General features: G+C 38.8%; 1 protein-coding gene across 2 annotated transcripts in view; it reads left to right on the plus strand.

Moving 5' to 3' along the window:
• Positions 1 to 17033, plus strand: part of PARD3B (par-3 family cell polarity regulator beta) — a 1055741-nt gene that overhangs the window by 478862 nt on the left and 559846 nt on the right. For both annotated transcript variants that reach the window (XM_046019094.1, XM_046019095.1), the window contains exon 4: positions 1384 to 1493. In XM_046019094.1, the coding sequence (XP_045875050.1) occupies positions 1384 to 1493 (110 nt within the window). The remainder of the gene's footprint in view (positions 1 to 1383; positions 1494 to 17033) is intronic.

A 17033-nucleotide genomic window follows, 5' to 3' on the forward strand; every position in this document is an offset into this window, starting at 1 on the left:
CTGAGACCCTATTGCCTTGAAATATTTAGGATATTTTCACTCCTTATTTTCATTTACTGTCTCACTCAAGAGAGCTGGCAACCATACAGCTGTTGCTATGCCACTTGCTCAAGAAAGTTTTACGTGGAAATGGAGGAATTAGGGAATAACATAGTGAAATGTTTATTAATAAAAAAACTAATGGGCTGTAAACTTGGGCTTTATAACACCTTTGGATTAGTATTCCATCCTCAGTAGATCTTAATTTCCTATTATAAAAAGTTATTTTTTAAAAAGCAACAAGGATAAAAAGAGTCCGAACAAAGTTGGCAGGTATTAGCGTCTATATTTTGTACAAAGAATAAAAATGTTGGAAATCAGATTTGTAAATAAGTTCAAAACGGATTCACTTTTTGTAACTGTACCATATAAAATGAAATACGAAAAAATGTTCTTTTAAGCAGCAATAGCTCGAGAGAGCTGGGGAAGGCTTTGCAGAGTATTGATAAATGGAGAATTGCATTTCTCCTGCTTTCCATTTTCCCCCCAAAGTGTGCGAATAAAAAGTTAATTTTTTACAAGAGAGCAATTTTTAGACCACAAAAGGACTTTTTTGAGAGTTTCCTCTACAATGGCCAATTTCATATGAAACAAATTATTTTAGGCCTAATTGCAGGCAGACTAGTTAGGCCTCTAGCTCTGTTAAGGTTGAATTTCACTTGAACTTTCTAATAGTATGATCTTTTCTCAGAATTTAATAACTAGCTCAAATATTTAATAGTGGAAGCTTTTTCATTAAATTAAAAAGAAATCAAGATATTATTTTAGAAGAACTAACTTATTTTCCCTACCAGTTTTATTGACTTCAGGAAAAAAGGAAGAGAATGGAACCAATCTCTTTCTATACTTAAATAGACATTAATGCTCTAACCCCCGCAAATAATATATTTCAATGTATATTGTCATTGAAAGGATTTGGGAAGCACCAAATGGCAGCAGTAACTATACTTCTAGCTCTACTGAAAAGCAAATTGCACTGACTGTGGTAACATCTTCACTTGTCTGCGGGAAAATCATTCTTTTTAATACCCAGATACAGTCTCCAGATCTGTTTCAGTCACACACGGCCAACGTCTGCGTTGCCTAAAGGTTTTGGTGAAGTACGAAGACTTGTTTTGAAATGCAAGTGGGGAAAGAGGAGAGTTGCAAGATTTTGTTTCCATGTGTCAGTCTGTAAATAGATGACAAAAGATCATTAAATGGATTAATTTACAAGCATCCTTAGAAATAGAATGTTTTTCCATAAAAGCATGTTGTAAACCTTTTTAATTAAATTGCATTGTACCCTGCACTCTCCCTTCCCCAGGGTTCTGCTGACCTCTCACCTCTTGCTTTGTCCTACAGGCACTCCACTGCTGGTGAGGAGAAGCAGTGACCCAGCTCCAGGTCCCCCTGCTGATGCCCAGCCGACTGCTTCACACCCCAGTGGCCAGAGTCTGAAACCTGTTATTCTAGTAGGTATCCTGCCGTTTGCCTTTCTAATGAAAGATCAAAGTGCCTTACTCATAGACTAACTGGGACTTTGCAGTCTTAAGTAAGCTGATCATTGGAGAGCATTTGGCAGGACATATAGTGTTAGTAATAGCTCCTATGAGCTATCACTGGAATATTCTAGAAATTTACACAGCACTGATTAGTGCTTCACACTGCATCGTTTAAACTTCCACATCAAGGTGGACACCAGTTTTGGCCTCCATTTTACTGATAATGCCATTGAGGCAGAGGGAGGTTTAGTAATTTTTCTGTCACAGCTAATAAAGGACAGTCAAGAATTTAACCCAAGGGGTTTGGCTCCAAAGTCCATGCTGTTCACCAGCACACCACACTGTTGAGTTTCTTCCATCCTCCTGCTTTGAACGCCCAAGGATATCATTTTATATATTTTCAGTGTGTTAATGCAGGGCTTTTTGAAGTCCCACCGTGGTGAGTGGTCAGAAAGTTTCAAGATACCAATATCATATATGTTGTGGTGCCAGTACTGGGCTTCTAGAACTCAACATCCAAATTAAAAAAAAAAATAAAATAAAATTATACATCAGAAGTGCCTGTAACAAGACTCCTAACTGATGGGTTAAATGGAGAATGAATCCTGAAGAGCTGGTGTCTGCCTTTCATATAATGTGGTGCTGTCGGATCTTTCTGATAAATCCCGAGTACTTGGAAGAGTTGTGACTGTGGTCCAACCTTGGAAGTTGCCTGAGAGACTTTGGTTAATGGGTATATATTTGTGCAATAGGTGATCTTCAATAATGGAGCCATTTAAAAAAGTTTCCTAAAAGCCAGGCTCTTTCCCATTTTAAGTCTCACTGTCTATAGTGCCCTAAGGAAAAAAGCAATATTTTAAATTTACATAAGGATGCTGAGTGAACTAACCAGGTTCTCACCAGTTTGGTATAAAATGTTCTCAAGAAATGTGCCAATGTGTATGAGTTAGGAGTCCCTATATCAAACCACTGAGTATTTACTAATAAGATTGCGGCAGTATTGTGGCATATTTCTTTCTGTAAACAAGGAAGCAAGTGTCCTCAAAGTGTTTTAGATGTAAAGTTTCCCCACTGTCCTTTTAAGGAAACATATTTAATGGAACATTACTTTAATAAAAATCAGGTGTATGTGTTCCACTCTATTGGTGAGTTTAAACAGAACCAGTATTTAGCACACTGAGACCGTGTTAAGCCAAGTATACTGGATTGGAGGAAGAGAAGCTATATACATGAGAAAAGTTAGTTTACTGCTCATTTTGACAATGTGAGTATACCGCAAGTCAGAGTATATCTGATTGTGTTACCATTATTTACATGCAGAGAATCACCTGTATTTAGTTCAATGTTTTTATCACTTAGGTTCTGTGTTTAGACCAGTCAAAAATATTCAATACTGCTTTCCTTACAGGAAGTGAGGACAAGCATGTTTCTGATAGATTCCATATTCTTCCCAAACTAGGATACCATTGAGTTCTAAGTTGAGGTATTTGGTGGAGTATATTATTACTAGCAAAGATGCAAATTCTAATTCATTAAGAAAGGCTGGCACCCCAAATCCTTTTACCTAACCGTATGCACGTTCCCAAGCAGTGGGCTGAGTCTGTAGGTTATCAACAGTAAAAAGGAAAACACATTTCTTCCTTTCCTCAATATTCTGTGTGGCTGATGAAATGCAGATCTGAGGCCCAAAGAACAGAGTCTGGTCCTTGCTTGCCACAGAATCCTGGCACATCCTAACCTTCTCTTTCTTTGGTTGTAAAATAATGTCCAAGCAAACTTCCAAGGTACAGACGTTGTACCTTATTTGTCTGTCTGTAGTGCCAAGCACATAGAGGGTACGTGCTATATATGTGTTGGACTCACGAATGTAGGCCCATATTAGTCTATGGAGAGTTCTAGAACTTCTCAGAAGTTTGTTTACCCACCTGTTCTAATTTGGCCATTCTCTCTGTTCCCCAAAAGATCTACCAGGTAAAGATTTATCTGTTCCAAAGTCTGGTTCACGTCAAGCAAAAGGAGCAAATAGTTTAACTGCTGTACTATGAAAAGCAGGCTAAGTTAGTAAAGGAAGACGTTTAGTTGAGTCTGTTTTTACCCAGAAGAAAAATGTGTGTGTGTGTGTGTGTGTATGTGTGTGTGTGTGTGTATTATGCTTCTGTTCATTTATTCCTACGTATCCTAACTCAAGGACCTGTCATTGGACCTGCTTGCCCAATTCTATAACCACTGGCCACGTGTGGTTATTGATCTCTAGAAATGTAATTCGAGTGTAACACACATAATGCGTTTTAAAGATTGAGATATAAAAAAAAAGAGTAATATGGAAGACCTCATTAATAATTTTTATATTGACTACATGTTGAAATGACACGATGGTGTATTAGGTTGAGTAACATATACTATCAAAATTATTTTCACCTGTTTCTTTTTAAAGCATGGCTACTAGCAAGTTTAAAATTAGATCTATGGTTCACATTCTACTTCCATTGGACAAGAAGAGCTCTATACAGAAGTAAAATTGGATCTAGCATTAATGAAATGGTTTGAGACCCTTGGGAGAAGGTCTTTGAGTCGCCCATCATCTCTGCGGTAACAGTATGATTAGATTTGCCTGGGGCAGTCCTAGTTCGTGCCTGTTGTCCTGGCATAATCATTAATAGTGTCCCCACCAACTCCCAGAGGTGTCCATGTACGGATGATGAATTATGTGGCACCCTACATACAGCCCCATAGTCACTTTCATTGTTTGCTCGGCGATAAGAGGAACGGCCTTTCAAGGAAACCATGGGAACACAACCACAACTCTCACATGGGAGCACACTGCAGAGAGGGGTTTTGTGGCCAGTCCCCAAGCCCAGGGACTACAGAACTGGAGACTGCAGATTCTTCCCCATCTCTCAGATTCCATAGTCCCACTTGGTACTTCCTCTATGACCTCACCATATTTGATGTCTATGAATTAATAAGTGATGATGAATATGGGGTGTATTGATAATTCAGCCGTGGTGCAAGTAACATGAACAATAATTGCTTAAAAAGCTCTGTTCAATGACATTGCATTCCAATATCCAAAGGAGGAAAAACAATCACAATTTCCAGCTCTTAAACAGAGTGTTCACATGTAAGTAATTCACAGATGGCAAAGCCCCAAGTGGGTTATGTTCAGTCGTTCCCAAGAAATGAAACTTGCTTATAACCCACAGCTTAAAAAGCTGTAAGGATGAATATTTGACACATTTGATTATGTTGAAATATTGCCTTTAAAACCACAGTTGATGACTGTTATTTTTACTTGCACTTCATTAAGCTTATTATAGCAGGAAGAACTTTCTTTGATGCCCAGAGATGCATGTTTGTGAAAAGCTGGAGAAGTTGCACTTGTTTTCTGGCTGGTTAAATTATTACAAATTGGTTATTTAAGATGTACACCCTCAGACAAGATGAAGTTTTCAAAAGCGTTTAAATTAGGAAAATCAAATTCTCTACAAGTCTCAAATTCTGTGTATTGAAAATCCACAAAAACTCACTCTTTGTTACTTAGGGTACCACTGGCTAAACAGCATGGAAATTTATTTTCTTTCTTCCTCTTTTCATAAACCCGTCAGTTAATCAGAGTAGCATAATTATTAATGTGCAATTGTAATGACTATTTATCTTTCAAGGCAATAGAAAATCCAATCCTACTGACTGCTTTTGAATTAAAGAAAGAGAATCCTGGGGCAAGATGTAATAGTGGGAGTCTGCTTATGGGATGTCTTACCTCTCTTGCCTTGATTGTAACCTGGTGTTTTTGGCTTAAGGGCATGCCATAAAACCAGGTTCTTGAAATTGATGTTCCCGAATTTGTGGGTGGAAGAGAACTCTAAACCAGATGTGATTTTTTTCTTAATATCCGGTTAACTACTACGGTTGTTTTGTGTTTTAATGACTGTTTATAGTTTCACATTTAACCCCTGAAGCAAAATGATCCTGCAGGGCGAGTAAATTAAAAAGTGGATTCCTGAAAATTATAATGCTGTGGTTGTTCTCGGATAGTAAATGACTTTGTTTGTTCTAAAACCGTTACTTCTCTTGCATGACCAAAATAAATTAAGAAAATATTGGTCCGTCTTTAAAGAGGTCATATCCACAACATATACATTTTCTTTTTTTAAAAATAACCCCAATACTGGGGTTATTAAGTTGGGAGTTCATGGATGAGTTTCAGGGGGTCTGTTAACCCTGAGATGTTATGCTATGGACCATTGCATGGGCATTTCTTTCTTTCTTTCTTTTTTTTTTTTTTTTGAGATTTTTTTAAAAATTTATTTATTTGACAGACAGAGATCACAAGTAAGCAGAGAGGCAGGCAGAGAGAGGGGAGGGGGGGAAGCAGGCTCCCCACTGAGCAGAGAGCCTGATTAGGGGCTTGATCCCAGGACCCTGAGATCATGACCTGAGCCAAAGGCAGAGGCTTAACCCACTGAGCTACCTAGGCGCCCCTCGGGCATCCATTTCTTATGAAGGAGACTCTCTTCCTTTTTTTTTTTTTTTATTTGAGACTCTCTCACATCTTACCAAATTTTAAAAGGGAAAAAAATGATCAAGAACTACTTGTTTGCAGGTTTAGGATGAAACAACATGAGAAAGCCATCAATTCTCAGAATTTGATGAAGGATAGAGATTAAGAAGTGTGGTGGGAATTTACACCACCCCCCAAATATTAAATAATTAAAGCTATTTCATCTTATTATCACATAGCCTATCCAATACCTAGGATATAAATTTCAGATGTAAGGATGAATAGAAGTTTTTGAATTGCTGCATTGAGAGGTCAGCAACCTGATCCCAGCAAGAGTAGGACTGGAGGTAAAGGGAAGACACCCTGGGGAGAAGTGTTTCCCATGGTCTTGCATGTTAAGGGAGATAAGATGGTTCTTTGTAGTCTTTCCTATTTTATCAGCAAAAATAGTGGCAGGTAGCTTCAAGTGGAAGGAAGTATTTCCAATGAATAGGGACATTCTCTTTGTGTTTTGCAGATAATGTGATGGAGCATTGATGAGAAATTTTCCTTTATGTGGCGCATATATTGAAATCATCATCATTGTTGATCTTGACTTAAACATTTTCATTTCCATGCAAGAAATCATTGAAATATTACAGAGAAATTTAAGTAGCATTGCTTTTAGGGTTAAAATCATCAAATTGTCACTGAGAGATGTGAGAGGACTTTCGGTTGTGGGTCGCTGACTGTCAAAACCCCACACAGAAACTTAACAAAAATTTTGAATAACCAAATCTTGTTTTTCTTTCCACTAGATACCCAATTAAGTAGCTATAGAAACATTGAAATAAATTAATTGTTGTAGACAGTGATGTAGATGGGAAGGAAGGCTCTATTCGTTGTCTCCCAATGAGGAGAGATGGACACCAATGAGCAAAGGGAGGGAGAAATAACATGTAATATGTAATTGTGTTATTTAGAGATGCTGAAGCCTACAAAAGGTTTTTCTTTTTTTTCCCCCTTTCTGACACAGTGATTTAATAATAGTCCTGGTGTTTGTAACTCCAGCTGTTCACACTGTGTGCTGATAAGACCAGAGCTTGGAGACACATTGCAACGATGGTTTTCATATGGCTTTGTTTTCAAGAGATAAAGGTGCCATCCAATATTTCAAGGGGCCAAATGTTTACTTAGTTTGGCAAGTTTAGGCAGCTTAATTTCTGAAGCAGTTGTTTATAAGACTTGAGTTCCAGGTAGGGAATATTCAGAAACCTAATTTATTCTGCAACAGAATTTTTCACCAAATCTTACAGAAGTCGGTATAACAAATTTGGGTTTTCTGAATGTCTGTACCATGACTAATAAAGGAACCTAGGCAATGTGACTCCTGTTTGGGTGTGTGTTCCCCGATCATTCTTCTTGGGTCTAGTCCAGAACTGGAAGTCTAAGAGAAGGACCACTATTCAGAGGTTAGAAATTTAAAAAAAAAAAAAAAAAAAAAAATCATGATGTGTCCTCTTTTACTGTTTAAATTGTTCTGCACGTGATGAAAATTGAATGGGGCATCTGGGTGGCTCAGTTAAATGTTCAGCTTTTGATTTCAGCTCAGGTCATGATCTCAGGGTTGTGAGATCAGCTCTGCTTTGGCTCCATGCTCAGCAAGAGTCTGCTCGAGATTCTCTCCCTCTGCCCCTCCTCCTGCTTGGGCACTCTCTTTCTCTCTATCAGAGGAAGGAAAAAAGGAAGGAAGGAAGGAAGGGAAGAAGAGAGGGAGGAAGGGAGGAAAGGAGGAAGGGAGGAGTACTTTTAAGGAAGGAAAGAAGGAAGGGAAAAAATTGCGTGAGTTTTGCTTTCACGTCACCATAAATGGATTAATCCTGTAGATGCCCAAGACCTCTGCTCTGTGCCTTCTGGGAAACCTAAGTTATGGTGTTTGTCTTCAGGAAACTTACAGTCTGGTTATGATGACCAAATCTAAAGCTGTTAAACAACACTAGCAATGCACAAACAAATATGAAATGATCAAATAATACATTTTAAGGATCAGAGTTTGTGTCCTTTGCCATTAGCGTGCATGCTGCTCAGCCTCCCACGCCCCTCGAGGGAATTCCCATGCACAGAATCTCTGTTAGCTCTTATCCCACCCAAATGTAACTGCTTTTTTATATGTCTGCTATGAGACGGAGATCCTCAGAGGCTTGAGCCAATGTATTCATTTTTTTATCCAAGCCCCAGACACCTGATACATAAATCTATGACTAGATGATTAAAACTGTTACTTCTGAGATGGACAGAATGAATTCGAAACTTTTAACACATCTTGCAGAGAAGCACGTGCCTGTGAGGATATGTATCATAGATAGGAATCAATGTATGAATTAGAATGTGAAAATTGTGAAATTACCTGTTCAACACACTATTGTGCTCCCTAAATAGCTTTAGTTTAGAATTTTCTGCTTTAGGACAACGTGTTGCGTGTGTTGACAAGGGGAGAGAGATGTTTAAACGGAAATTCTCCACTTGGAATCAAAATGCGGGTTGACCGCGCGGGTCAGCAGTTTCAATGGTGAGAACCGTTTCCTCTCTTTACACTTCTAGCAGTGATTTCACAGAGAAATTGGCTCTGAGAAAGAACAGAAATTATAAGAAGACAACAAACTTTGATCTTTCTGGAGGTGAACCTCATAAAGCCTAACTTTGTTTATGCCCTTGATATGTGAACAGAGAATAGAAATTAATATGCATGTAAGGGAGTCGATTATCTGAGCTCTTTGCCAGCAAAACTGTGAGTTCTAGAATCCAAAAGTTCGTGATCTTGGCAGTTACAGCTTTGTAATTTCCTAATAACTGTGTTCAAAGAATTTAGAAAATCCTTTATTAGACTGGAAATGTCTGGACAGCATCCCTCTCGTACGCCTACCGCATCTGCAGACTTCCCCCTTTGAAATGTTCCTCCTATTCCGTCTTCTTTAAGAGGTTCTTCTGGTTTCAAGTGGTTTGGAAGAAAATTTAAAAAAAAAAAAAGATCCTGGTATGTGAATTAATTCAAGAGTATGGGAACATTTACAAGGTGTTTCTTGGTGAAAACACTAATGAACATCTTGTGTTAGCAGTGTGGGCAAATGTAATTTGACAGTGTTGTTTAAAATTTGGTAAAGGTGACGTTTAAAGTAGCTTTATTCTAAAGGTCAAGACCCTGTGTTCTGATTGCAGCAATAACTTGGTGATCCTGGGTAAATTATTTAAATTGTGCATGATTTCCCCTCAAATTTCATGTAACTCAAAGGAAATAATAAATAGAAACCCTATATGAACTTCTGTTGTTCTTAGGGACTGAAACATCCAGACAGCTTCAGGGTTCCAGATTAAATTGCTGGATATGAATTCAACTTTAAATTTCGTTTTAATACCTCAGTATTTATAATTGTTCATGGAATGAGGTTGTATTTCTAACCAAAACACCAAAGTTTATTTTTATTGCTCAGGGTAGTAATATTAAGATATGCGTGTGTGTGTATGTGTGTATATGTATGTGTGTGTGTGTGTGTGTTTAAAAGGCCAAATACACAGACAAAGGCAGCAGCATAAAGACATACACCCATACATATGCACACTTAAATTCTGTAGAAGAGAACACAACTTAAACCTGAAGGTTCACGTACAAGTAGATCATGCTGCTTTCACGAGAAAGCTGAAGGGTGTGGGCCATATCTATGTCTCTCTGTTCTAAGGGACCTTCTGTGTTGTGGACATTTATTGAAAAATGAAGGCATGGAAGGAAAGGGTTCATGGGGTTCATCTTGGAAAAATGCAAAACGATTGTTATTGAGAAGAAAAGATTTTTTTTTTTCCTTGAGCATGGTGTGATTCTTAGAAATCTCTTCTGATGAGGGATTTCTTTTTTTCTCACAACATAAACTCCTCTAAAGTACAAGTTTCATTTGGGTTTTTTCCTTTCAAACTTTAGTCATAGAATGACACTGTGCAGACATTTAAAAGATTTCTTTCTTTCTCAGGAGGGTGGCCCCTTTCCTAATACCTCTGTACTTGAAAATAGAATTCTGATTTAGATGAATTGCATTTTAAAAGTAGCTACTGTGTGTGTTTTACGCTTGTGGAAACATACAGCGTCCTCGTAAGCAGCATGTGAGCTTGTCACCATATAGCTTTTGATGTCTGATTAGATGATCATAGGGACATCTGGAATGAGTTAGTTTTGAAGTTACTGGTGTGAGGCAGTAGAGAATCCAAAGCCTTCTGACAGACTTGAACAGTAAAAACATTGCTACTTTTAGCAAATCTTTTTTAACTTGCAACTGGCTGATGATTTTCAGACTGACATTGGCCTGATGTTTTCCAACTGATTTCCCAGCCGTCTTTCCCTACAAATCGCCCTCCTTTCTAAGCAAAGAATGGGTAAATGGCATTTGTTGGAAAAATCATAAAGAATTATTCCCCTTTAAAAGGAGAAGTCAGATTCTTAAGCATCAGAAGTCAGAATGGATGGATTTGCTTCTAAAGAAGTTGTGGTGTCTCCATTTTTTCTGCCTTTAATTTCACTGCTGTGTTGACCACCCATGCCTTCTTAATTTTTAAATAAAATGTACTTGGCAGTCAGCTGTGTTCTATGAAGATCCAAACATCAATAAGCATCCAAAGCATTTGATATTGCTGTAGTGTGATTGCACATACCTAGAACACCTACCAAAAGTTCACACGTTTATCAAGTGAAAATGTCATTTGAGGGGCACCTGGATGGCTCAGTCGGTTAAGTGTCTGCCTTTGGCTCAGGTCATGATCCCAGGGTTCTGGGATCGAGCCCCACGTCTTGCTCCCTGCTCAGCAGGGAGTTTGCTTCTCTTTCTCCCTTCCTCCCCCTTCCCTTGCTCACTCTCTCAAATAAATAACATATTTTTAAAATGTCATTTGAATAGTCTCATTATATATAGTCATTGCTTAGTTAAGTGTTGTTGCATTTGTCCATTGGGGTTTTTACTACTATGAGATGGTTCCTTATTGTTTCATGAATAAAATGATTATATACCTATGAGTATATGAATCTGTTTACAAAATTTGAGAGGTCACTCTCCGGCATTGAAACAACTGACCATTTCCCATGCCTCTAGGATGTATTTCAAATGTCTTGGTCTTGGTAGGACTTTTTTTTTATTGTGGTAAAATACATATAATTTATTATCTACCATCCTAACCATGTTTAAGTGCCAGTTAAGTGGCACTAGATACATTCGCAATGTTGTATAATCGTCTGCCCTCTGTCTCTAGAACTCTTTTCATCCTCTAAGACCAAAACTCTGGACCTATTAATCAACAGAGAAAAAAGAATAAAGTTATTTTCTTTTTTAGTGTGGTAAAATATACACAACATAAAATTTACATTTTAATCATTTTTCAGTATACCATTCAGTGGCATGAAGAACATTCCCTTTGTTGTATAGCTGTCAGTCACGATCCATCTCCAGAACATTCTCATCATCCCAAACTGAAATTTTATACTCCATAAATAGGGACTCCCTGCTACCTTCTCCCCAAGCCCCTGGTAACCACTACTCTACATTCTCTTTCTCTTTCTGTAAGTGTGACCATTCCAGTCATTTCATGTAAGTGAAATCAGGCAACAGTTGTCCTTGGGTGGCTGGCTTATTTCACTTAGTATCATACCCTCAGGGTTCATCCATGTTATAACATGTACCCTAATTGTCTTCCTCTTTAAGAACTGAATAGTATTCCATTGTATGGGTAGACTGCATTTCGCTTATCCATTCATTTGTTGATAGACGCTTCTGTTGCCTTTGTCTTTTAGCTATTCCAAATAATGCTTCTGTGGATGTGGGTGTCCAGATATCTTTCAGAGCCTGATTTCAGTTATTTTGGGCATTCACCCAGAAGTGGAATTGCTGGATCACATGGTTATTTTTATTTTTTCTGAGGAACTGTCTTCCTGTTTTCTATAGTAGCTGTATGATTTTTACCTCCTCGCCAACAAGTGCACAAGGGTCCCCAGTCTCTCCACATTCTAACACTTGTCATTTTCTATTGTTCAGATAGTCTCCATCCTTATGGGTATGAAGTAGCAAGTTAGAGTCTCAATTAGGATTTCCCTAATGACTGGGGGTGTTGACCATCTTTTCAGGTGCCTCTTAGCCACTTGTATACAGGTCTCCTCTACTATCAAAAGTAGAGTGTCCCAGTAAAAGACTTTTGTAAACCAAAATGTCATGGAGGGCAAAAGCAATTATAAGTACTTCATAGGGGAGATGTTTTGAGCATCCCCACACCCAAAAAATGACGTCTCCTACACTTTTCTAATACCTTAGGACACATCTTGCTAAAGTTGTACAACATAAATCATGATAAAGCACAGATACTCACAGACATAGTTGAAAGTTATGCTGAGTGTAGTTCCTGGGGAAGGGACTTGGGGTTGCCACTCTAGCTTCTCCGGGTGCATGCTGGCTACAAAACAAATACTTTATGCTATTCTCCCTCTTTTTTTTCAAGGCAAAAATGCTCTTTGGGTTTCTTTTGGTTAGTGAAAACAGGTACTAATGTAGATCTTCTGTAAATGGAAAAGAGTGTAATGTGAACTTTCAAAAAGTGAGGGATACCTGTTATTTTCCTTGGAGAAATGTCGATTCAATTTCTTTGCCCTTTTCAAAATCGGATTGTTGGTTTTTCTTTTGAGTTTTAGGCATTCTCTATATCTTGTGGATATGAATCCTTATCATATAGATGACTTGCAGATGTTTTCTCCCATTCTGTAGGTTGCCTTCTCACTCTGTTAAGCTTTCTTTGGTGACAAACGTTTTTCATTTTTGTGAAGTGGATTTATCTCCTTTGTTGCTCTTGTTGTTTGTATCATATTCAAGATACCGTCACCAACTCCAGTGTTGTAAAGGCTTTGCCCTATGTTTTCTTCTAAGAGTTGTATAGCTTTAACTCTCATGTTTAGGTCTATGGCCCACTTTGAGTTAATTTTTGTGTATATGGTGCTCGGTAAAGGTCCAACTTCATTTCTTTTTTGCATGTAGGTGTCCATTTTTTTCAGCAACATTTATTGAAAATACTCCCCCCCCCCATTGAATAGTCTTGGTACTCTTGATGTCCAAAAGTACTTATTCACATTAGTAGAGGTTTACTTTTGGATCCGTGGCACAACTTTTTACAACCTAACCCCTACCTGTATGTTTACACTACCTATATGTTACACTACACACGCCACACACACGATGTACAGTTTCTCACTTGCACAAAGAGTGCTTCTGTATATATGTCTTTGCCCAACCGATTCTTCTGTTGGGTGAATGACAACTGTCATTCATCCCTCTTTCCCCTACTAAAACGTCCAGTTTTCTAACAAACCTTAGTGTAATGGTCTCTTCCTTTACTAATCATTCCTTAACCCCTTTCTGCTATGGACAGAATTAACCACTTCCTTGCCAACACACACTAGCATATCCTTATTATAATTCTATCTTACATTATAATTTTCTACATTTTATATCTCTTTACTAGACTCTAAGCATCTAGTGGGTGGACTACATTTCCTCTACAGACCCAGAACCTAACATTGTGCCTAAAGAACAGGGGTTACTTATAGAAGGTTTATATAAAAAATGTAATACATTTTCTGATCTCACAATAGCCTACTTAAACTACGAAGCAATTTAATTGCAGTTTTAATAGCATTAATCTGCATGCTAGGTGTGCCAACAGATGGTCACATAATAGTATCCAGGATGTCATGGAGTCAAGGACTTTCTTTGCTCAGTTCCAAGTTCATGTCAGATGTAGACACTTTATTACACATACTCAAATATATTATTTTATCCCATTACAATATGCAAGTTCAGCTTTATTCGCTCTGTTGTATAGGTGAAGAAGCTAAGGCTCAAACAAATTAACTCATTTATTCTAGATTATATTACTAAGTAGCAGCGCTAGCATTTTACTTCAAAAGTGTCTTAAGGAATGGGGAGGAGTCAAGATGGTGGAGAAGTAGCAGCCTGAGACTACATCAGGTAACAGGAGATCAGCTCGATAGCTTATCTAAACATTGCAAACACCTACAAATCCAACGGGAGAGCGAAGAGAAGAAGAACAGCAACTCTAGAAACAGAAAATCAACCACTTTCTGAAAGGTAGGACTGGCGGAGAAGTGAATCTAAAACGACGGGAAGATAGACCGCGGGGGGAGGGGCCGGCTCACGGCAAGCGGCGGAGCAACGGAGCACAAAATCAGGACTTTTAAAAGTCTGTTCCACTGAGGGACATTGCTCCAGGGGCTAAACCGGGGTGAAGCCCACGCGGGGCCAGCGTGGCCCCAGGCCCCGCAGTGTCACAGAAGGATCGGGGGTGTCGGAGTGTCGGAGAGCTCGCAGGTATTAGAACGAAGAAGCCGGCTGGAGAGACAGAGCCGAGGACTAAACTCTCAGCTCGGGGTTACCTTGAACTGGTCGCGGGCTGGGTGAGCTCGGAGCGCGGCTAGAGGCTGGGGATACGGGAGTGATTGGGTGCTGTCCTCTGGGGGCGCACTGAGGAGTGGGGCCCCAGGCTCTCGGCTCCTCCGGGCTGGAGACTGGGAGGCCACCATTTTCATTCCCGTCCTCCGGAACTCTACGGAAAGCGTTCAGGGAACAGAAGCTCCCAAAAGCGAACCCGAGCCGATTACTTAGTCCGGCCGCCGGTAAGGGCGGTGCAATCCCGCCTCGGGCAAAGACACTTGAGAGTCACTACAACAGACCCCTCCCCCAGAAGATCAACAAAATATCCAGCCAGGACGAAGTTCATCTATCAAGGAGAAAGCAGATTCAATTCCTAAGACAGCAGAGCAATTCCAGAGGAGGAGAAAGCAAAGCACGGAACTCATGGCTTTCTCCCCATGATTCTTTAGTCTTGCGGCTACTTCAATTTTTTTTTCTTTTTTCAATTTTTTTTTCTTTTTTCTTTTTTCTTCTTCTGCTAAATTTTTTTTAAACTTTTACCCTTTTCTTTTTTTAACATTTTTTGACTAGTTCATCTAAATATATATATTTTTTCTTTCTTTTTTATATTTTTTATTTGTTTTATTTTTTAAATTTTTTTCTTTCTTTTTTTTTTTTTCTTTTTTTTTCAGAAGCTGTTTTTATCCCCTTTCTCCCCCCCACAATTTGGGGTCTCTTCTGATTTGGTTACAGCGCATTTTTCCGGGGTCTTTGCCACCCTTTTAGTAGTTTATTTGCTCCTTCATATTCTCTTATCTGGACAAAATGACAAGGCTGAAAAAATCACCACAAACAAAAGAACAAGAGATAGTACCGAAGGCTAGGGACCTAATCAACACAGACATGGGTAATATGTCAGATCAAGAGTTCAGAATGACGATTCTGAACATTCTAGCCGGGCTCGAAAAAGGCATGGAAGATATTACAGAAACCCTCTCTGGAGATATTAAAGCCCTTTCTGGAGAAATTAAAGAACTAAAATCTAACCAAGTTGAAATCAAAAAAGCTATTAATGAGGTGCAATCAAAAATGGAGGCTCTCACTGCTAGGATCAATGAGGCAGAAGAAAGAATTAGTGATATAGAAGACCAAATGACAGAGAATAAGGAAGCCGAGCAAAAGAGGGACAAACAGCTACTGGACCATGAGGGGAGAATTCGGGAGATAAGTGACACCATAAGACGAAACAACATTAGAATAATTGGGATTCCAGAAGAAGAAGAAACAGAGAGGGGAGCAGAAGGTCTATTGGAGAGAATCATTGGAGAGAATTTCCCTAATATGGCAAAGGGAACAAGCATCAAAATCCAGGAGATGCAGAGAACCCCCCTGAAAGTCAACAAGAATAGGTCCACACCCCGTCACCTAATAGTAAAATTTACAAGTCTTAGTGACAAAGAGAAAATCCTGAAAGCAGCCCGAGAAAAGAAGTCTGTAACATACAATGGTAAAAATATTAGATTGGCGGCAGACTTATCCACAGAGACCTGGCAGGCCAGAAAGAGCTGGCATGATATATTCAGAGCACTCAACAAGAAAAACATGCAGCCAAGAATACTCTATCCAGCTAGGCTATCATTGAAAATAGAATGAGAGATCAAAAGCTTCCAGGACAAACAAAAACTGAAAGAATTTGCAAACACCAAACCAGCTCTACAGGAAATATTGAAAGGGGTCCTCTAAGCAAAGAGAGAGCCTAAAAGTAGTAGATCAGAAAGGTACAGAGACAATGTACAGTAACAGTCACCTTACAGGCTACTAATGGCACTAAATTCATATCTCTCAATAGTTACCCTGAATGTTAATGGGCTAAATGCCCCAATCAAAAGACACAGGGTATCAGAATGGATAAAAAAACAAAACCCATCAGTATGTTGCCTACAAGAAACTCATTTTAGACGCGAAGACACCTCCAGATTTAAAGTGAGGGGGTGGAAAACAATTTACCATGCTAATGGGCATCAGAAGAAAGCTGGGGTGGCAATCCTTATATCAGATCAATTAGATTTTAAGCCAAAGACTATAATAAGAGATGAGGAAGGACACTATATCCTACTCAAAGGGTCTGTCCAACAAGAAGATCTAACAATTTTAAATATCTATGCCCCTAACGTGGGAGCAGCCAACTATATCAACCAATTAATAACAAAATCAAAGAAACACATCAATAATAATACAATAATAGTAGGGGACTTTAACACTCCCCTCACTGAAAGGGACAGATCATCCAAGCCAAAGATCAACAAGGAAATAAAGGCCTTAAATGACACACTGGACCAGATGGACATCACAGATATATTCAGAACATTTCATCCCAAAGCAACAGAATACACATTCTTCTCTAGTGCACATGGAACCTTCTCCAGAATAGATCACATCCTGGATCACAAATCAGGTCTCAACCGGTATCAAAAGATTAGGATTATTCCCTGCATATTTTCAGACCACAATGCTCTGAAGCCAGAACTCAATCACAAGAGGAAAGCTGGAAAGAACCCAAATACATGGAGACTAAACAGCATCCTT

The sequence above is a fragment of the Meles meles genome, chromosome 9, assembly GCF_922984935.1.
Source record: "Meles meles chromosome 9, mMelMel3.1 paternal haplotype, whole genome shotgun sequence".
NCBI classification, from domain to species: Eukaryota; Metazoa; Chordata; class Mammalia; order Carnivora; family Mustelidae; genus Meles; species Meles meles.